Genomic DNA, 22,442 nt, shown 5'->3' on the forward strand with positions numbered 1-22,442 from the left:
TGGCATCTTTGGTTACCAAGAGAAACCATCAATTTATTATTAACTAGCTTAATTAATAAATTGATTATTAATTACTTGGAAACTGTTTCTCAGGGGTTTCATTAGCTACACCTCAAACTCTGCCTCACTTAAATCAAATTTACACATGAATCAAAAGACATCGCCCATACCATTTTACCGATCTCAATGTCCAAGTGACAAAGCAGCAGGTGCAGATACACTAGGAGCTGTAGTCACAATCCTGCACACAGGCTGCCCAGGCCATAGGGTCGTTTTCTCATTGGAACTAGCAGTGGGATTCAGCAGCCCCCTGAGTGTCTGAGCAGCTTTTCAAGGATGGCACTGCTCACTTTCTGGTGTAAGGAAGGGGCAAGGAAAGGTGCCCTAATAATTGTCTGCTAACCCAACCCTGGCTTGATTACTGTGGGCATATGGGGGAATCCCCTTCTGTGGCTGAAACAAAAAAAAATTGTAGAAAAACATCTGCAAAGACGATTCCACTCACCACTGGCACATGGAATGTGTGTACACTTATAGACAACACAAAATGCAATAGACCTGAAAGACAGAAGCTTGCATTGTAAGAGAACTCTGCAGGTATCATTCAAACTCTGCTTCAGAGAGCACAACTCCAGTAGGCTGGCCACATTGTTTGAATGCAAAACCTACGCTTGCAAAAAAGACTATTTTATGGAGTGCTCACACAGGGCAAGCACTCACATGGTGGTAAGAAGATGCAAAACAAAGGCACTCTCAAGGTCTCTCTTAAGAACTTTGAAATTTACCAAAAAATTATTTTACAGAGCTGGATAAAATAATAATAAAATTCATCTGGAAGAACAAGAGGTCTAGAATATCTAGGGAATTAATGAAAAGAAATGCTAGAAAAGGTGGCCTAGCCATACCAGATATTAAACTGCATTGTAAAGCAGCAGTCATCAAAACTACCTGGTACTGGCTAAGAAACAAGAGTTGTGGATCAGTGGAATAGGATAGGTACACAAGATGGAGAAGTCAATGACCACAACAATCTGTTCTTTGATAAACCCAAAGAATCCAGCTTCTGGGCTAAGAATTCACTATTTCACAAAAACTTCTGGGAAAATTGGAAAATGGTAGGGCAGAAACTGGGCATAGACCAATATCTTACACCATATACCTAAATAAAGTCAAAATGCGTTCATGATTTAGGAATAAAGGCTGATACTATATGCAATTTGGGAGAGCAAGGAATAGTTTACCTATCAGATTTATGGAAAAGCAGAGAATTCATGACCCAACAAGAGATAGACAACATTACAAAATTCAAAATGGATAATTTTGATTATGTTAAATTGAAATGTTTTTGTGTAAAAAAAGCCAATGCAACAAAGATTAGGAGGGAAGCAGAAACTTGGGAGAAAATCTTTACAACCAGTATCTCTGATAAAGGCCTCATCTCTAAAATACACAGGGAACTGAGCCAAATTTATAGGAATATAAGTCATTCCCCAATTGAGAAATGGTCAAAGGATACGAACAGGCAGTTTTCAGAGGAAGAAATTAAAGATATCTATAGGCATATGAAAAAATGCTCGAAATCACTACTGATTAGAGAAATGCAAATCAAAACAACTCTCAGGTACCACATCTCTCCTGTCAGATTGGCTTAAATGACTAAAAAGGATAATGATAAGTGCTGGAAAGGAAAATTGGAACACTGTTACATTGCTGGTGGAGTTGTGAACTTATCCAGCCATTCTGGACAGCAATTTGGAACTTGGCCCAAAGGGCTATAAAAATGTTCATACCCTTTGACCCAGCAATACCACTTCTAGGGTTGTATCCCAAAAAGAAAACACAAGTGGGAAAAGGACCCATATGTACAAAAATATTTATAGCAGCTCTCTTTGTGGTAGCTAAGAATTGGAAATCAAAGGGATGCCCATCAATTGGGGAATGACTGAACAAGCTGTGGTATATGAAGGTAATGGAATACTGTTGTGCTATAAGAAATGGGGATGATACGGACTTCATAACAACCTGGAAAAACCTACACAATATAATGCTGAGTGAGAGGAGCAGAACCAGGAGAACATCATACACAACCACAGATGTATGGATTCTGTGATGACTAACCCTGATAGACTTTGCTCTTCTCAGCAACACAAGGTGCAAAGACAACTCCAAAGGACTCATGATGGAGAGAGCTATCTACATCCTGAGAAAGAACTACAGAGTCTAAATGCAGATTGAGGCACACTGTATGCTCGCCTTTTTTTTTCCCTTATTTTTCTCTTTTGTTTTTGTTTTGAGTTTTTTTGGGGGGGCTCTGTTCCTTCTTTCTCATGATTCATTCCATTGGTCATAATTCTTCTTCACAACTTGACTAGTGTGATATATCAGATTCCATGCCATCTTGGGGAGGGAGGAGGGAAGGGGGGGAAGAAAGCCTGGAACTCAAAATTATGTAGAACCGAATGTTGTAAACTAAAAATAAAAACTCTCAAAAAAAAAAGACCTTTGAAATTGATGTGTGACATGGGAGACGTTGGCACAGGACCACTCAGCATGGCGTTCACACATCAGAGAAGGTGCTGTGCTCTATAAGCAAAGCAGAATTGAAACAGCTCAAAAGAAATGTGAGATGTGCAAATTTAGAGAATCCATCCAAACGTTCACATGGACTATTTGTGCCCAAGCTGTGGTAGAGCATTCAGACACACTGAAATTTGATTCTAGCATAGTGATGCCATTTTGGTCCTCTTCAAGAATAAAGGAAAACAACCAACCAGACATACCTCACACTGTAACAAAATGATATACCTATACCTAGAGTACTTCTGTCACAGGACTGTGTTGAGGATCAATAGAAATAATTGATGGAAAGCACTTCCCAACCTTTAAAAGTAATATCTTATTATTCAAAGCTCAGAAAATGCTGATTGGTTGAACAGTATCATTCCTTATATAGCAGTGTCTGAATGTGAGGGAGAGGTATAGGAAACCAGGACATAAAAAGTCTGGCCCACAGAGGATGGGGGAGCATGGAGGAACGGGTAGCCACTACATTATGAACTCTGTGACTGGCAACTAAGCCTGGAGATGGTGGTTGCCTCAGGAAAGAAGTAGCCTTATCCTCTCCAGAAGCCATTCTGTCCTTTGTTCTTTATAGCTTGGTTTAAATCTGTTACCACAGCTTCCTAACTGTTCTCTCGGTTTCTAATCTCTCTCTCTTCTGTGTACAATGGCTGAACTGCCATTCCTACATCCCGGGGTGACTCTTGTCACTTGCCTACTCAAGAAGCTCCAGGAGCTACTTCCAGTACAAAGCCTCAGGTTGGCATTTGAAGCTCTTCACAAGCTGGTTCCAGCCGACATTGCTGGGTTTACCCATTCCATTATACTCCAGGACACCCATATCTCCAAAGCAGTGGACACTGCCCTCCCATCACAACTATCTGAACTCATTTTTCAGATTATTTTACTCCCAATCCTTATTGTCTCCTTATTGAAAAGATTTTCAACCCAAGACTGCCCCGACTGACCACTCCCTTAATGCCATCCCCTCTTCCACTGTGCTTTCTTGAATGCCTGCTCCACAGGAACAAACAAGCTTCCATTGTAGACCTTTTCCCTTTCTGCTCCTTCTATCTTCTTGCACTAAATGAGACCTTGACCACCATTTCCAGCCCTGATGCACTTTTACTCATATATCCACTCACCCTGCTCTGCTCTCCCACTGGAGGATGAGGGGTGAAAACGCTTCTTACCACTTTCAGATTCTACCTCTATTGCCACCACTCACAAATTTCTCCTCTGAAGTTCACCAAATCTCCATCACCCACTCAAGACTGGGACAGCTGTTGTCTACTGACCTCCGGCACTCTCCTTCTTCCTCAACAAGTTCAGTGCCTGGCTCAGACTTTGTCTTCTCCCAAACTCTTGTCCTCATGCTAGAGAACTCCAACTTCATACTGATACTCCTTCAAACACCCTAACTTCCAAATTCCTCAATTTACTTATTTCTCATAAATTACTCTTTTATGTCAACTTAGTCCCACACAGAGATGGTCATACCCTTAACCTTGGCATCACCCAGCAGCGTTCTGCTTCTATGTTGATAAACTCTGAGACTCCCATATTTTTGCTATTCTCACTCTCCCTCTACCTTGCAAACCCAAATCCCATTCCTCATCCTAACCATGACCTCCAATTCCTCCCCCCTCATTTCTGTTAGGCCATTACCCCTGCACTAGCTGCACTCACCTCCCTTCCCTACCTTGACCAGTTCCCTACCTTGATGAACCAGTTCAACTCTATACTGTCCTCTTCTTGAGACACTAGTCACCCTTAACTAGTCCCTTAACCTACTGAAGATCTTGATCTGTCAAGCCTCAACCTCAAATTACTCCCAGCATCTGCTGCCTTCACTCCTATATCATGAGTGCTGAATGAAGCTAAAGAAAATCACAAAACTGTGCTGACTGGGTCCATTACAAATTTGTCGCCTCACTAAGACAAGCCAATCCTTTCATACCTCCTTAATTGACTCACTATCCCACTCACCACAGTAGCTCTTCCAAACCTTTTCATCCCTCCTTAAACCTCCCATGGCTCCTCAATCCCTACACTCTCAGCTGAGATATTTCACTGGAAAAATTGAGGCCATTCTGCTGAGAGCTCCTACTTGTCCCCTCCTGTTACCTAAATGCCTTCTTCTTCATCATCACGTTCTTCACTCATCTCCTGTTTGCCAAGCAAACCTCTCTACATACACAAGGGATCCCATTTCCATCTTATCTTGTCCAGAAGGATTACATTTCTATCATCCCTGCTCTCTAACTTCTCCCTGTCTACCAGCTGCTTCCTTAGTGACTACAAACATCAAAAACATGAACAACAAAAAGTGTGTCCCCTACTCAAAAAACCTTAACTAGATCCATCCCATATTTCTCTAAACTCCTTGAGAAGGCTGTCTAGACTTGATGTTTCTCACTCTCTTCTCAACTCTCAGCAGCTGAAAATGAAGTTGGCTTCCAACTTCATTATTCAACTGAAACTGCTCTCTCCAAAGTTACCAATGATTTCTTAACTGACTAATCTGATGGATTCTTTCAAAATCCTCATTTTTCTTAATCTCTCTGCAGCCTCTGACCCTGTCCATCCCTTTCTTTTTCTTGATTATTTTCTTCTCTCTAGTTTTCCTGATGATGCTATCTCCTGGTTCTCCTACCTGGGACTACTTCTATTTTCTTCAGTTAAATTATTGACTGTTTTGATTTGTTCTTCGACTCCTTTATTCTTTAAGATTAAGTTACATAGTTTCCAATTAATTTTTAATCTTTGCTTCAGAGACCCTTTATTGAATGTAATTTTATGGCATCATGGTCACTAAAAGATGTATTTAATACTTCTGTTTTTCTACATTTGTGAGGTTTTAATGCCCTATTACATGGTAAATTTTTGTGCATACCATATACAGCTAAGAATAGCTTATTCTTATCTATTCTCATTTAATAGTGTCTAAAGGTCTATCATATCTAACTTTTCTAAAATTCTATTCATCTCCTTAACTTTTTTCTTTAATTTTCTGGTTATATTTATCTTGATCTGAGAGGGTAAAGTGAAGTCCCCTACTATTTAGTTTTATGGTCTATTTCTTCTTGTAACTCATTTAATTTTTTCTTTAAGAACTTAGATGCTATGCTATTTGGTGCATGTATGTTTAGTACTAATATTAAATTTATTGTCTATGGTCCCTCTTAGCAAAATGTAGCTTTTTTCCTGTTTATCTCTTTTAATTTCTCTGTTTATCTCTTTTAATTAGATCTATTTTTATTTTTTCTTTTGTCTGAGATTGTGATTGCTACTCCTGCCTTTTTTATTTCAGCTGAAGCATAGCAGATTCTGCTCTAACCCCTTATTTTAACTCTGTGTTGTTATTCTATTTCAAATGTGTTTCATATAAACAACATGTTGCTGGAGTCTAATTTTTAATAAATTCTGCTATCCTCTTCTATTTTATGTGTGAGTTCATCCCACTCACTTTCACAGTGATGACTGCTATCTATTGCCCTCCATCCTATTCTCTTATACTTTTCTTCTCTTTTTTTCCTTGACCCCTCTTTAAGAGTCTGTAATACTTCTGACTACTGCCTCCCTTAATCTATTCTCCCCCTTATTCCCTCCCCACACCTTTCCCTCCTATTTCCCAGTTAGGTGAGATACATTTCTATGTATGCATGTATATGTGTTCCTTTTTTAGCCAGTTCAGATAAGAGTAAGGTTCAAGCGACACCTACTCTTCCCCATACTGTCTTCTCCACCATTTGAACTCTTCCTTGTGTACCCCATTTATGTGCTTTCCCAATTGGAATTTAGATTGGTGAATTTTCTATGTCGTTGTGGAGAAGGAACAGTGGCAAGGTAAACTCAATTGCTTCTTCTCACTCTACCATCTTAATTTAGCCTCCCCCTTCTCAGTTTTCTCTGCTGAATCTTTATCCAGGTCATACCCACAAATGGTCTGTGTCCTCTGAGGCTTTGTTCTGGGACCTCTTCTCTATTCAGCTATTTTGCTTGCTAATCACATCAACTCCTATAGATTTTACAATAATCTCTAAAAAGATGATTCTCAGATCTATTTATTCAGTCCTAACCTCTCTTCCTGATCTCTGGTCTTATATTTCCAGCTGCCTACTGAACATCTCAAACTGGATGTCCTGTAGATATCTTAAGCCCAATATATGTAAAACTGAATTCATTGGGTACCACTATCTTATCTTCCCTGCCATCTTTGACTCCTCGAACTCTCTCAGCTACCACATCTACTATGTCAAGTTCTATTGATTCTACCTTTATAACATCTCTCCTATATGCCTTTTTCTCTCCTCTCACAATGACACTACTTTGGCACAGGCCCTCATCTCCTTATACCTGGACTATTTCAACAGAGTGCTGGTTGATCTCCCTGCCTCTAGTCTCTCCCCACCTCCAGCCCATCCTCCCCTCAGCTGTCAAACTGATCTTCGGAAAGTGCAGATCTAATCAAGTCACCTTCCTGCCTCCCAATTCAATAAATACTTTAGTGGCTCCCTATCTCCTGCAGGATCAAATATAAAATCCTCTACTTCGTAGTCAAAGCCCTTCCTAACCAGGCTTTCTGGCCTCTCCATTCTTCTAACACCTTACCTCCTCTTTCCCCACATGCCCCTGCTTCCTTGCAGTTCCCCACACCCTACACACCATCTCCTGACTCCAGGTACTTTTACTGACTGTCCTCCATGCCTTGATATCACTCCTCCTTGTTTAGGCCTCCCTGCCTCTCCGGCTTTCTTCAAGTACCAATTAAAATGTCATCTTCTATGAGAAGCCTTTCCTATTCCTCCTTAACCTTAGTGCCTTCCCAATTTATCCTTGCTGAAAGTGGATGTGGGAAAGAATATAACTGACTCCATTTTGTATGATATTTGCTAGTATTATATAAACGTACTGAATGTTTCCTTCAGTACCTACCTTTCCCCAATGATTTTACTGTTACAAAAAGAGACTGAATAGTTCCCAAGAACTCACCCACTTCTCTTTATCTCAGCTAATAAGGCCTTATTAGGAGCTTGACAAATGCTTGGACTGATAAAGAAGATAGTTTTCTTCAATCTGGTATAAATGGCTACCCTTGAAGACTGAGACTTTTGTTTTTTATGTTGTTGTATCCCTAGGTATAGCTAACAGTTGTCATCCAACTGTTATCAAATTCAATAAATGCTGATTGAATGAATGAGATTCAATAAAACAAATCCTTAGAACATTTCTTCAATTTGGATTAATATGTGGTTTGAAATATTCACAGTTAGTTAACCATTTCTTTTTGTGTAGGCTACGCCTATCAAGAAACATTAACTTGGACAGTAAATCTCAGCTTTTAATGAATTTGCTTCAAAAACATATGATTGTCTTATAGCAAAACATTAAATTTTAAGTGAAAAGCTATTACAAATTTCTAGCTTTTAATTTCTATCATTCATTTGTACTACTTTACCTTTTGAAATAAACTTCAAAAATATAAGCTGTAAGTCAAATGTCCACGCACATATACAAAATATAATCAAGTGAAAGGAAATACTTACCTTAACTTTCTGACCATAAGCAGCTGGGATATCTACTCAAGATGTATCAGTTCACAGCATACATTTCACTAAAAATGAAAAGATATATTTCTTTTAATGAAAGTATTTCTTTTAAGGTTAAACAGTTTGGGGTTTTTTGATTTTAATTTAGTTTTCAACATTCACTTCCACAAGATTTTGAGTTCCAAATTTTCTCCCCATCTCTCCCCACCCCCAACCCAAGATGTTGTGCATTCTGATTACCCCTTTCCCCAATCTGTCCTTCCTTCTATCACCTCCCCTTCCTTCTCTTGTCCCCTTCCCTTCTACTGCCTGTATATTTTAATGAAAGTATTTCTTTAACAAATGAAGGTAACTCAACCAATATATAATTGCACTTATAAAAAAGGAAGTTGTTAATAACAGTAGTACATTCCTTTCCAGATTTCCCCAACTTTTAGTGCCTGTCCTTTCTCTTCAACCACTTTCCATTTAACTACCTTCTATTTATCATCCTTACATTTATTCTGTATATATTTCCATAGGTACTTGTTTCCCTTAGAATGTAACACTCCTGAGGGTACGGATTGCTTAGAAGGCAGGACTTGCTTAACAAATGTTTGTTGATTTTGAGATCACGGTCCAACCTGGATCAATTAGGCAAAACACTATTTAGCAACATTTGAGAATACTGTGAAAATAAGAGTTTTTCATACGTATTCTGCTGAGTAACTTAAATATCTTAGAATTTATAGTAATTCCTAAGCCACCTAAGTTTATGCCATTAAAAATTGTTATAATATATAAGTTGATAATTTAATATTTGTTAGATTAACAATGACATGAATCATTGTACTTTTAAGTGCCTAATTTACAACAAAGGAAGAATTTACTATCTAGTTCTATATAAAAACCTTCCTCGTATGGAACATTTTATACCATTTTATATCATTTTTGTAGTTTCAATAAGACCCAGAGCCTGAATTAATGACCCACTTGAAGAACCAGGACCTGCGCTTCTTTGCTCTCTAAAGTTTGCTCAGAGAATATCTTTTCTCTGTCAACAAGGCCAGATTCGGCTGACCTAACAACATTTTTTCCCGTTAACCATTAAGGGATGAGATCCTAATCCTGAGAGACTACCTTGCTCAATATTCTATGGGTATATACTTCAACTGACTCTTGTCAACACTCTTATTTCATTGTATTTACAAAACTATTCCATTGAGGAAAATCTTCTTGTATCATGGCTAAACATACATGGGGATCATAAAAGTGAGGTAACACAGGCTTGTTGAGTCCGCTAAAAATAATGTATATAAGTTTCTCATTCCTTTGTTCAGCAGCCAGAGCTTATGCTCTGACTCCTTGTATGTAAGTTAGCTAGCTTAGCTATGCTTTAAGGGAAAATAATAAACAACATGGATTTTTCTATCACCTAGCTTGTTTGCCTCCTTCAACCAAACTTTCAGGTTTAACACTCGTGAGAAGCAAAAATATAAAGTTAATGCTATGTTGAGGTATCATTCAAGTTGCATAATACTTGTAAATATGGGAAGAGAGCAAATAAATCTGCGGGGAAAGCCTTTCAAGAGTCACTTGATTTTTTTAGTCAAATATGTTGCTAATCATACAGATGAAACTTTACAAACTATCATTTAACCAATACAATATTCCTTAATTAAGAATTTAATGGAATTGTATTTAGCTTTATTAAATGATAGCTGGAAAGGACCTCAGAGGTCATCTAGTATAAACCCTTACTTTTGTAGATGAAGAAACTTAAGTGTTGAAAAGTTAGAAGAGTTCGGCCAAGGTCACAAAGTAATTTCCTATTTTTAAAATGCATAGTATAGAAAGGAAAGTTGCAAATTAATTATGTTAACTTCGAATTTCCTGTAGTTAATTCATTGACATTAATGAAAAACTTGAGTGGAAAAACAAAAGTCTACTAAAACATCTTCCTATTTTAAGGCTCCTCCCCTGTTTTATCATGTTAAACATCAGATTAATCTCGAAGAAGTATGTTATCTACCTCACAAAAAAATCCCAATGGCTCCTCAGTTTTCAGGAGGTATCAAATTCCTCACCCTGGTAATCAATTGCATCTGAAATTTGCCTACAGTCAAATTTCTCCAACACTAACATTTAATTGCAGAAAATTTATCTCCTTGCTGTTTGCATTATGACTGACTTATCATTCCACCCTTTCTGAAGCCTAATCATATGGTAAATCAAGGGTACTGTGCTTTGATTATAAACTTATCCAACATTCCCTAACTAGACTGTAAGGTCAAAGAAGAAACTTAGATTCCTGTGTCTGAACTGAATCTCTCATCAACTACCTTGCCGACAATAGCCTGGAGTGCTCCCCTCCAACTCGGGTTCTAAATCTTTGCCTGCTAACTCCTATGAATTTCCCAGGATCATAACGTCATTAAAGGCCCAGAAATGACCATTACTTTATTAGTCCAGGTCTTGAATGCACTCAGGTCTTCCTGAATCCATATGTGGCATTCCATCCACTGACCCAACTAGCAGCCTGCCACCTGACTGATACTTTGGGGCTTACCCCTTAGTTTCTAGACTCAGCCTTCCTATATTACTGTGGATATTGGACAGTTTGTGAATGGCCCTCAACTTGAGGCCACCAGGTAGCCCACCTTAGAGTACCCAAGCTTAATATCTGTAACTATGGGAAGAGAACAAACAATTCTGCAGGGAAAGCCTTTCAAGAGTCATTTAAATTTATCTTTTTTCGGACAAGGGGTCAGGAACAAGAGATTCTGATTGTAGAATCCTCACTGGAGGTTAGCTGATTGCAGATGTGGTTGAGGGCCACCACCACCTCGATTACCATCTCCCTTCAGACACCAATGGATATAGCCCAGGTCCCTGTAACCAAGTCTTGTGCTCTCAGTCATCATCCTGGGAAGCAGCCTCTGTGGAGGTGCAGCCCGGCCACTGCTCCTATAGGAGCTACAGCTCCTTTAGACCCAGAAAAGAAAGTGCTTGTCCCTAAAGTCCTTGGCCCTGTTCAACGTCAGGAATCTTATCATTGTATCGGTGGAGATGACACTAAAGAAGAGGCATTAACATTTGCTTTGAAAACAACATCAAAGCATTTTGCCCAGGTTTACCTCAATAAAACTGATTACTTAAATGAAAAATTAAAAAGAATTGCTTTGCAAAAACCACCTGCACCCTAAAGACTCCGGAGCCTCTCCGTGTGACTTGTCACTGAACCTCCTCGGTGTGTCTTTCCCTCATTAACATAGCTGTCAGAAGAAAGTCTGTCTCATTTCTGTTTACATCCCTAGCACTTGGTCTGCGCTTCGCAGATGAAATGATGGGCAAAAAGCTTTTCTTTCGTTCGTCTCTTTCAGGTTCCAACCTACAAGGGGCAAAACGCCGTCAGAAGGGTCTGACCCACGGGATCACGGATTTGGGGCAGGAAGGCCCCTGGGAAGGTCATTATCAAGCTCCTTATTTCACAAACATGGAACCAGAGGCCCAGAGAGGTTAACTGCCTACTGTGTCCCAGGCCCTAGGGATGGAAAAAGGGGCAAAGGGTGGTCTCGGCTGTCTAGGGCCGCCCGGTCAGGTGGGTTAGGTGACTCGCTCAGGGTCACACAATGCGGCTGCTTTTGAAACCCGGTCTTCCGGTGTCCGAGGTCAAAGCCCCCGCAGCACGTGGCCTCTTCATAGGCCGCGGCCCTTCCTTCGGGGGTGGGGGGCGGGGTCTGCACTCTAGGCCTCCGGTTCCAGCCTCCCGCCTCAGGACTCCCCCAGCCCCGGGGCTCGTCCTTGCCTGGGCCTCTCAGGCCGCCCGGGGCCGGCTCACTGACCTCAGGAACCCCGGCGCTGCGGGGACCAGGAAGGTCCGGAGGGCGCCGTCCAGAAGAGAGGAGGGGAGAGGCGGAAGGAGGAGGCGGAGCCCGACCCAGACCCGGCGGCGCTGGGGGGGAGGGGCACGCTCCGGGCCTGGAGCACGTCCCCTGGGCGCGGCCTTGAAGACACGCCCCCACTTCCCCGCCTCCCTCGCGCGCGGGCACGAGCGGGGGCGCGGTCAGGAGGGCAGGAGGCCTGGAGCGCGAGCCGCGGGCCCGCGCGTTGGTCGTCACAGAGGCGGCGGCGGCGGCGGCCGCGGTGGCGTTGGGGGCCGGGGTTCCCCCCCAGAACCCCGCTCCCGCCCAGCAGCGGCGCTGGGCGCGCACGCGCCCCCGCCCTTCCTCCTCTTCCCCGCCCCCGCGCCCCCTGCGCTCCTGCCATTAAAAGGCGTAGGTCTGGCCGCTGTCCCGGAAAGCCTTCCTTCGCTCCCCGTTAGGCTGTGAGCGCCGAGAAGAGAGCCAGAAAGGCAGCCTCGGCTCGAGCGGACGCTCCCTCCCACCGGCCCCGCCACCCCCGTCTCCGAGCCGCCTCCCTCTCCCTCCGCCGCCGCCGTCATGTTCCGGTACCTCGGGGAAGCGCTGCAGCTGTCCCGGGCCGGGGCCTCGGCCGCCGCCACAGACCCCGCCGCCTCCGCCCTGCTCCTGCGGGCCCGGGGTCAGCCCGTCGCCACACCGCCAGCCCCTCGACGCCACTACAGCGAGGCGGCCGGGGCCGGGGACGACGATCCCAACTTCTTCAAGATGGTGGAGGGCTTTTTCGACCGCGGCGCCAGCATCGTGGAGGACAAGCTGGTGGAGGACCTGAAGACGCGGGAGACCGAGGAGCAGAAGCGCAACCGGGTGCGCGGCATCCTGCGCATCATCAAGCCCTGCAACCATGTGCTGAGCGTCACCTTCCCCATCAAGAGGGACAACGGCTCCTGGGAGGTGATCGAGGGCTACCGGGCGCAGCACAGCCAGCACCGCACCCCCTGCAAGGGAGGTGAGTGACCGGGGGCGGGCGCGCCTGACATCCCACCCCCCCGGCCGATGCCCGATGGGGCGGGGGGCGCCTACCCTGCGCCTTCTAACCTCAGCCTGTGTCCTGAGATGGCGTAGTGGGCGGACCGAGGCTCCCCTAGAAAGTTCTCTCTCTAGGATGCACCAATTGCTAGTGTTTCCAATTCCAAAAGAAAGTGTAGATTGGGATGTGTGCGCGGGGGAGCCGGAAGGCGCGCCCTCCTGTTCCTGACACGTCTACGACTCCTGCTCCTTCTTGCCCCGTCCATGGAGAGGGTATCTGGTGGTACCTTAAACCAGTTACTCCGACCCTTTTACTAAGGGAGAGGTAGCCAGTAAGTTTCATTGCAGACACACTTAAAGGTTTCCAGGGTCTCTCTCCAATCCCCTCTGAGGGCAGGTGCCCAGGACGTATTGAGTCGTTTGTTTTTTACCGGGTGCCCCGCCCCCCCTCCCCCAAAATCCGTGCCTCCCGATTCCGTGCCCGGGGGTCCTGGGGCGAGAGCGGACCATCGGGTGTGCCCGTCTCCGTTCACTGAGGGGCCCTTCCTGCCGGTTTGTGCGGTTGGCTTTAATTTGGGGAGCCCCGGGCACCCACAAATGTTTGACTGGTCTTCCAATAAACAAGCGCTTGGCCGGCCAGCCTAGAGGCGCCTTGTGGCCAGCCTGTCAGCCAGTAGAATGAAAGAGCTCTGGGGGTGTGGCAAGGGCGTGGCCAACTGCTGATTTGGGGCTCGGGAGGAGGGAGTCGAAACAATTTTTTTTTTTTTGCTCAATGAAACCATTTTCTCCGGTCCTGATGGGCATTTGTGTGCCTTTGAGTACTTCTTCGGTGTCCCACCTCGCTTGAATCCTTTCCTTTGCGTTTGGTTTCATTCCTTTGTGCAAAGGATCCTGAGCAAAGCCAGAGACTGATCCTAGTAAATATGAATTTCACAGACATACAGCAGAACCTCTTTGGCGTTGAAAAGATCGCTACTTCTGTGAGTTTTGTTATCAGGGAAATAAATATAGATGTGGAAGAGACTTTAAGAAAGAGCCGCTACCTGCTCCCTCTAAGTCCTAAAGAGAAGTTTCTGTGCCAGCAAGCGGGGAGGAGCGTCCGGACTCCGGTGTTATTTGTGCCACATTGGCCTCATTTATAGGCCACTCATTTCAGTCAGCCACATTTAAAATGTGGTTCCCAAACAGAGACTTTAGAAAAGGATCTTTCTCCTCCAAAGAAAACTCGGGCGATTTCCGGTGGTCCCAGCTCAGGAATAGCAGTTGCTTGGAACTGCATTTTAAACGAACAATCATTAGCTTAATGATTTACAGAATTTTACTTTATAAATCAAATCTGTATTGACACTACCCACAGATGTGACCTTGGTAAGTAACTGCCGCCTTGGGTCATAGTTTCGTGATTTTGTGAAGTGGCGGTGGCCATTTGGCTCAGACAGCTGGAATTGAAACTCCGTTTCTAATCCATTTCTCATCCAGCCCCCTCATTTTACAGATGTGAAAACTGAAGGCCAGGGAGGTTGTGATTTTTCCAAGGTCACACACAGTTGAAGACTCCTGTGCAAGCATGGGTCCTTAGGCCTCAGCTTTTTTTTTTTAATCAGCGACTTAAACAAAGAGATAGGTGGCATGCTTAAGACATCTATAAGTGATGAGCTAGAAGACTAGGCATCCCGGATCTTTAACATGATAGTGGTCTGTTTACTCCATTGCCAATTTTAATTTTAAAAGCTATGAGGTCTAATTTCTTTTTGGCTATCTTTTTAAACAAGGGGGAACCATGTACAATATGAAACAATTGGAGCTTAATGCAAAGTCATCATATCTTTTTGTTGCTGCAGCAAAATCCTTTAACTCCAGAGTATTGAATTTGGCAGAAAAAAATGGTTTACTTTTTATAGTACAAACACTTGTTAAGGAATCCAGAGTAGCTGAAATCACTGAACACTTAAAAGCTTAAAACAGTTCTGAGAGAAATCAGTCTCCAAACTCTAAATTAAATATTTTACGTTCAAACCATTAAGATTTGAGGAATGACCTCTTCTGTGTAGTATGTGAATCCCTACCACTTCCCCCAAAGAAATTAGATCTTTTTTATTTTTTGGAGGGGGAAGGCAGGGCAATTGGGGTTAAGTGACTTGCCCAAGGTCACACAGCATAAGTGTGTCAAGTGTCTGAGGTTGGATTTGAATTGAGGTCCTCCTGACTCCAGGGCCAGTGCTCTACTCACCTAGCTGCTCCAGAAATTAGACCTTTCAAATGAGTCTTAATTTTGTGAGTGGTTCATCATGGGAGACTACATATGTATATATATTCCAGTGATGCTGTCATTTAAAAAAAAAAACAACCAATTTTTAGACTTTTAGAATTCTTTCAAAACCAATTGAGATACTCCATCATGCAAATCATATAGTGTTAGAATATAAAACTTTACTTGCTTTTTAGAATATGCTTTGCTCCAAATAACTTGACTGTTTACACAAATCAAGTTCACACTGAAAGGATGAAAGCAGTAACTCACGTTCATGTGTCAAGTTGAAGGTTTGCAAAGTTCTTTTCTCACAAAGAGGTCAAATGATTTGCCAGAGGTCACACAACTAGCAAGTGTTAGGTCCAGAATTTAAACCCAAGTCTCTCCTGACTCCAAGTTCCATGCTCTGTCCACAACATCACACTTTCTATTGCAAGTATCTAGAACAGGCTTTCAGAACTTGTGGTTCCCCAAGGGATTTTGGGCACCCTCTACATTTTTTGCAGGCTGCCCGAAATCTTTTGGCGGCCCTATGGGCCGCAGGTTGTTCAGGCCTGATTTAGAAGATGTACTGTAGAGTAATACTTTGGTAAGATTTTGAGCCTCCAACATTTCTTCCCAAGGTAACTATTTTGACAGGGATAGAACTCCTTTGTACGTATCAGCTTTGAAATAATTGCTTAGAATTAAAGTATAACTTTTTGCTTTCTTATGTTATAGTATATATTTTTAAGTTGACAAAAATTTTGCCCACAGAACAAATTTCCCATCCATGTTTTGTTTGTTAAGCTTATTTTAAAAGACAGCTCAGTGTTATAAGATTTCTTGTCTTATCTTGATTCTTAGAATTTGGGCTGGGGGATGTTATGGGTAATGTGTTAAGTTTTCTTAAACACTTAAATGTATAATAACTATCTAAATGTTGAATCTTTAGGGTTTGGGGTTTTAGTATACAAGCTACAGTTATTTAAATATTGATACACTAATTACTTTCATGGAAAAAAATCCAGCCTTTTTAATAGAAAACTAATTTATGTACCAGGACATAATCAAAGACATTAGATATTTGCTAAGATGTCTAATTTAGGTATTTTCAGAAAACAATACAGATTGTTTATAATACCTGTAATAGGTACTTTGTAGACACACATTATTTTGATTCTTTTGTTATTGATAATTTTCTTGAGTTTTTCTAACTAATCATTAGGATCCTAGATTTAGAGCCAAAAAAGACCACCAAGGTCATCTAATTTAGTAGCGTCAAATGGATAGAAACAATGGCCACTTGAGTGTTACAGCTAAGTCAAAGGACACTTCTGAAAACAAATGGGATTGTTTTATTGCACCTAAAAAGCAGTTAAGAAGAATCCTGCTTAAGCCTTCCTAGCTGCCATGTCTTTTGTTAAAGCAGTTATCAAGAAAACAAAGAAGTAATTGTATTCATGCCACAAATTTTCTAATAAGAAAAAAGTATATTATGCCATTTGCCTCTTTGGCAATCTGGTGAAACCCATTGGCTTCTTGTAATAATGTTTTTAAAGCCAAAAAAACCCTCATAGAATTACAAAGGAAGACAATTGTGTTGAAATATAGTTATCAAAATATTTTAAAAATTAAGTTCACAGGCCTTGGATTCAGAATACCTGCTCCATCCCAATGAAAGCCCAGGTTCAGACCCCTCCTCCCCCCCTCGAAAATTACTGTAACAATATACAGTACATTTTTGGAGACGCATGAAAAGAGCTAAAACAAGTTTTTAATTAAAGAGTAAAACTCTAATTATCTAAGACATAATTTATTTCAGTAAACATTAAATACCTGCTAGGCTCAAGGCAATATTTTAGGCAGTGTTACCCAGCTAAGAGTTTTTTCAAAGGAGTAATTTTGAAGTAGCTTCCTTTCTCCCTGTCTACCCTTACCCACCTTAAAAAGCAAAAGAATGTGTTTTAGTTAGCTGTGAACTTGTTGTTCTTTCCCTGAGAATCACACTATTCTTTATGGAAGTCTTTAAGAGTTTCCAATTTTTCAGAATTACTTCCTTTGCTAGAAGTTGAGTAGATGTGACCCAAATGAAGATTTAGTAATAATGCCTGTCCAAGTTCATTAGGACCACAGCTTTTTTTTTTTTGTTTCATCATGAGCACAAGAAAGGAGAGAGGGAATACAGCTTGAAATGTGTTTTTGAGTCCTGGCCAAGTTTTAATGAAGGGGCCGAATCAAGTGAATAGTTGTGTATGACTTTGTAATAAATATTTTGCTTACAAATAATTATTAATAAATTAATAATTTGCTTTACTAAGTAAAACTGTAGAGTCTGTGTAAGTATTCATGCCAGGTGAAGGCATTTCCTATAGTTCTGATTTCTACATTCATATAGGTAGTAAAGGAACATTCTTTAATATTGTATAAATTAATAATTATTACTTTAACATACTCCAAGAATCTATAACTTAATTGATTGTAAGTGATCACACAGCTGAGGCCTGGAGAACTCTAGTCGTGGAAAAACATAGCGCCTTCCTGGGTAGTCCTTTTGGATAGTCTCTCATTGTGAGGAAGTTTTTTTCTTTCTTTCTTTTTTTTTTTTTTTTTGAGGGGGAAGGCAGAGCAATCGGGGTCCAAGGTCACATAGCTGGTAAGTGTGTCAAGTGTCTGAGTTTGGATTTGAACTCAGGTCTTCCTTACTCCAGGGCCTGTGCTCTATTTACTGCACCACCTAGCTGCCCCTGAAGTTTTTCTCTATGAAAATCTGCTTTTCTGTAGCTTCCACTTACTGTTCCTGGTTCTGGGGCCTGGATTTTCAAAGTACTGTTTTTAGGAGGATTCATCTAAGAGTACCTGGTTCTCTAAGATTGTGGAGGCAGGGAAACCAGCTCGTGACCTAGAGCTTGTTTCACTTCAGTGTAACATAGCACAATGTCTCCCTCTTGTAGGGCTGAACCCCAGAGTCCTGGATGAGGGTGAGAACGTCCGGGAAGATTACTAAAAGTCCCAAGTGTAGAAGTTGATAGTTTGAGATGCTAGAAGACTGGTGCTATCTAGAGACAGAAAGGATCCTGGGAAGAAGAGCTCATTTGGAGGAAATGGATGAGCTTTGAGCATGCAGTGTTGGGGGCCATCATAGAGCATGGAAATAGCATTGGAAATAGGGGCTTTGTATGTAGGTTGAGCATCCTTGGCTAGAGAGAGAGTAGATTTGGGAATCATCTGTATACAGTTAGTTCTTGAAACCGTAAGAACAGGATTAGCTCACCAGAACTCATGTAAGGACTGGGATTTTAAGGGTCAAAAGAAAAGTAAGTCAGAAGGAATGAGGGGTGAAAAGATAGTATTTGTTGATGGATTATCAGTAACTTCTTTTCCCATATCTTAACCAAACCTAATATTTTAAACTTGAAGTACAAAAGCAAAACATAAGAGACCTGGTGACTTATTTTCTAGTCTAGTAATATGCGTGGTTCCTTTTGTCAAAATAAGTTCAGCTAGAATTTTTTATGGGGTCATATCCTTTTCTCTTTGACATAATTCTGGTATTCTATATATGAACACTGTGTCACATACGGAGTTAGAGAAGGAGAAAAAGTCTATGAAATCCCTCAAATACTTGATATGAAGAAGGCCTTTTGACAGTGTCCTGGTACCTGTTATTTTGTTCAGGACCTTGTGCTGAGTCCTGGGACTCAGCCTTGACAAGAATGAGATCCCTGCACTCTTGAGAGGTAGAAGGGACTTTAGAGTTGTGTGTTAATGTGGGAAAACATGCCCACAATGCCATTTGATGATGTAGCTATCCAGACAAGGAATATGTCAGGTTTGTCCAGATTGTATTTTGATGTACCTACCTTTACCATGCCTATCCTGGTGAGGTTTCTATTAAATCCTCATCTCTTCCCCTGCATTCTTACCTGAGCCCCCTAAATCCAGCACCTGACTGCCTTACACCTCTGTAAGATCAGAAGATTAGATTTTGGAAGGAACCTTAGATCATCTGATCTAGTGAGACCCTTTCAGGGCGTCTTTGGGGTCAGCACTATTTTCAAAATAATACTGAGACATTTTAGTTTTTGATATGGTAAGCATCAGTAGATATAATCACATACACAAAAGCTAGTGGAGGAGATGTCCTCAATTTTTTAAGTGTATAAAGGGATCCTGAGGTCAGTGCAATCCCCTCATTTTGTAGATGGGGAAAGTGAGACCTAGAGAGTTTCCTGGACATGACCAAGACTGCACAGAAGGTAGAGCAAATGAAGCACTGCTGCTCTGCTATTAATATTAAGCTCCTGCCTACGTTTTATAGTCTTTTTTTCTTGACTGTCACTATGCCTTCCTATAGCTATTTTTTCAACCCTTTCTAATTTGCCCTGGCCCCAGGAATCTAGATCAACACACTTGTTGAAATTCTACATAAAGCTCTACCACTTGAGCAAATATTTTGTATCAGGGTCTGTCTTTATACCCCAGTACACCCAGCACACAAAGGACTTGAATATATGCTGTTTGCCACAGAGGTCAAGGATTGAAAGGCTTCATATACACACCAAGTATTTTGAGCAGTATTTTTTTTGTAATAGAAAAGAACAGAAAACAAAGTAGATGCAAATGCCCATGGATTAGGCTAGGGCTAAACAAGTTGTGGTACATTAATGTAATAGAACATTGCTGTCCTGTATATGAAGAATTCCACAAAGCATGGGAAGACTTCCTGTATGAACTGATGTGAAGAAAAATGAACAGTATAAATGGAAAGGACAACATAGCCTTAAGCTAAATGCTGTGAGATTTTGATGACCAAGTTTGTCAACGTTGCATGGTTTTCCTCTCTTTCAGCTGTGGGAGCCTTACATAGACTATTAGCCTTAGCGTACTGGTTGGTTTTGCTGAACCGCTTTTCCCCTCTCCTTCTCTAGAATATTACTGTAAGGTTTGGAGAGCTAGGGGAGATCTAGCTAGTGATAATTAAAAAACAAACCTATGGCTTTGTTTATTGCATTCACCCAGTTACTATGTGATTCATTATAGAAACAAATGCCACTTTATTTTGGGGGTATTTGACTCATAACCAGGAAAAGCAAGAAAAATTCAAACTGGCTGTGGTTTTTTAGTCACTTTTTTAATGGACAGTTGACATATTTTCCCCCATGTCACCATAGTAACAAATTGACTTTAATTTTCCCTGAAAGCTGTATATGCTGTCATTATCATTGTCATTTGGAGCTATCATTTGATCAGTTATGTCACCAGAGATGTATATTTTTTTTATTTTTAGGTGATCACAAAATGCATTAAGTAGTTTTGTTCCAAATTTCACTATTTTAAAATTTAAAATATTGAAGTTACGTTTACTATTTCCAAGGTATTTTTGCATAATGGTATATGTTGACTTTGACTCTCTTTGAATGCTAAATGTTACTAGAAATATTTTTATATTTTGGGAAAGTGAAACCAGAGTGAACTGTAGAAGCTGAATGACTTCTGCAAAGGGACACAGAGAGAACCAAGCGACTTCAAACTTTCACCCCAAGTCCTCTGAGTCACATAGGCCTATTAATGTGTCTTACACATTGCTTTTTAATATAAACTTATTTGGGAATAGTTTTTAAACCTGCAGGCTTTAATTATAACTTCCTAAGACACTAGGAGTGAGGGTGTGTGTGGGTTTTTAACCCTTTATTTTAAAATGCCATCATATAGACCTTTTTGACAGTAGATCTTGGATATGGGCTCCAGTGGTCTGGGTCCAGCTCTGTGGAGGGATACTGATGCCTAGAGAGAGGATTTGGACCTTCTCTTCTCCACCATCCTCTCTGGCTCATTATGTCTTACCGGAAAGACCCAAGGGGGAAAAAAAATCTCTTAAATCTTAGGTCTGGCCCCAAAGGTAATTGATAAGAGTTCCTTCTAGAAAAGACATTCAGTATACAAAGTAGTAGATAACAATATAGGATTGTTATTTTCTTTTACACAAAGTATTTAAAAGATTCATAATTGCATATTGACAAATACTTATAAAAACATAGCCCAGTAACCCATCACTTCCAGTATATTCTCCTGGGAGGTAGGAGAGACTCCAAGCTGAATAGATATTTTATATTTACCTCAGATCTGTACCTTCTGAGTAGCAACTCTCCTGGCCAGCCAAGCATGAATAGGTCATCCCTCTTGTGGTGGTCATCTCTTTTGATTAGGTTATAGTTGTAGAAAGCAGCTTTCACCTCCAGTCAGAACCTGAAAACTAACCTGTCCTCTCAAACTCTTAGGATGACCACTATTATGGTCAGCATCTGTTTCTTGGGATGGTGCCCATCATCCCAAAGTGCCAGTCCTTCCCTGCTGATGAGCTGATGATGGAGGAAGGGGCCAGGCACAGACACACTCCATGAGGTGTCCACAGGTCCCAGACCAGTAGATGAGGGCTTCCCCTATTCTATTATAAAGGTAAACATTGAATGTTATTCTTTTCCCTATAAGTTAGCTAGGATGTACAAATCATTTTGTTTTGCTAATCTAGTGATTAAAATGAAAGTATGAGGGACTTAAGCTCAGACAATGCACAAACAGCATACTTTTCCCAAAAGTTAGGATATTTCCCTTAAGTAAACTAAATATTTCCCTCATTTATTTCTTGACCGTATTATGATTTTCCTCAATTAAAAAAAAGTTACATTGGTTTCTGAGCAGAAATGAGTAATTTCAGTTTTCAGTTAGTTACAAAGGGTAAAAAAACTAAGATCTTGAGTTAGGGAGGAAAAGGGGGGAAATTCTCCATTCTTTTGTACTGATGTCCCAAAGCTCTTCCTTTACAGTTGATTATATCGTGAGCTTGAAGGCAGGGACTGTTTTGCTTTTTTGTATCTCAGGCACTTAGCTTAGTGCCTCAATGCCAGGCATATAGTAGGTGATTAATAAATGTTTAAAGAATGGACTAAAAACATTTAAAAACACTCCCTCTTTTAGGAGATACTCTTAGGAAAAATTCAATTTAAAAGTTAAAGCAGATTCTCCTCCCTACCCCACTGGAATGACTAATGTGAAGACAAAATTTCAAACATTTAGAAGGGGGAAAAAGAATGCTTTTTGAAGCAGTTCATTTTATAGACTTGTCTCTCCTGCTCTGTTTTGTAGTTGAGTTCTGACTGGGTGTGGTAGGTAACTTTTTTTTTTTTAACTTTGTAAATAAGAATATTCCTGGGTCTCATCCAGTGGAAACTT

At 41.2% G+C, this 22,442-nt stretch overlaps 1 protein-coding gene across 1 annotated transcript in view; it reads left to right on the forward strand.

Annotated features, from left to right (window-relative positions):
• The first annotated feature begins 12,142 nt into the window (after window positions 1–12,142).
• Window positions 12,143–22,442, forward strand: part of GLUD1 (glutamate dehydrogenase 1) — a 34,667-nt gene continuing 24,367 nt past the window's right edge. The window contains exon 1 of the mRNA XM_036734819.1: window positions 12,143–12,959. Within this exon, the coding sequence (XP_036590714.1) occupies window positions 12,533–12,959 (427 nt within the window). The 5' untranslated portion in view covers window positions 12,143–12,532. The remainder of the gene's footprint in view (window positions 12,960–22,442) is intronic.

Source organism: Trichosurus vulpecula, chromosome 8, assembly GCF_011100635.1.
Source record: "Trichosurus vulpecula isolate mTriVul1 chromosome 8, mTriVul1.pri, whole genome shotgun sequence".
Classification (NCBI taxonomy): domain Eukaryota; kingdom Metazoa; phylum Chordata; class Mammalia; order Diprotodontia; family Phalangeridae; genus Trichosurus; species Trichosurus vulpecula.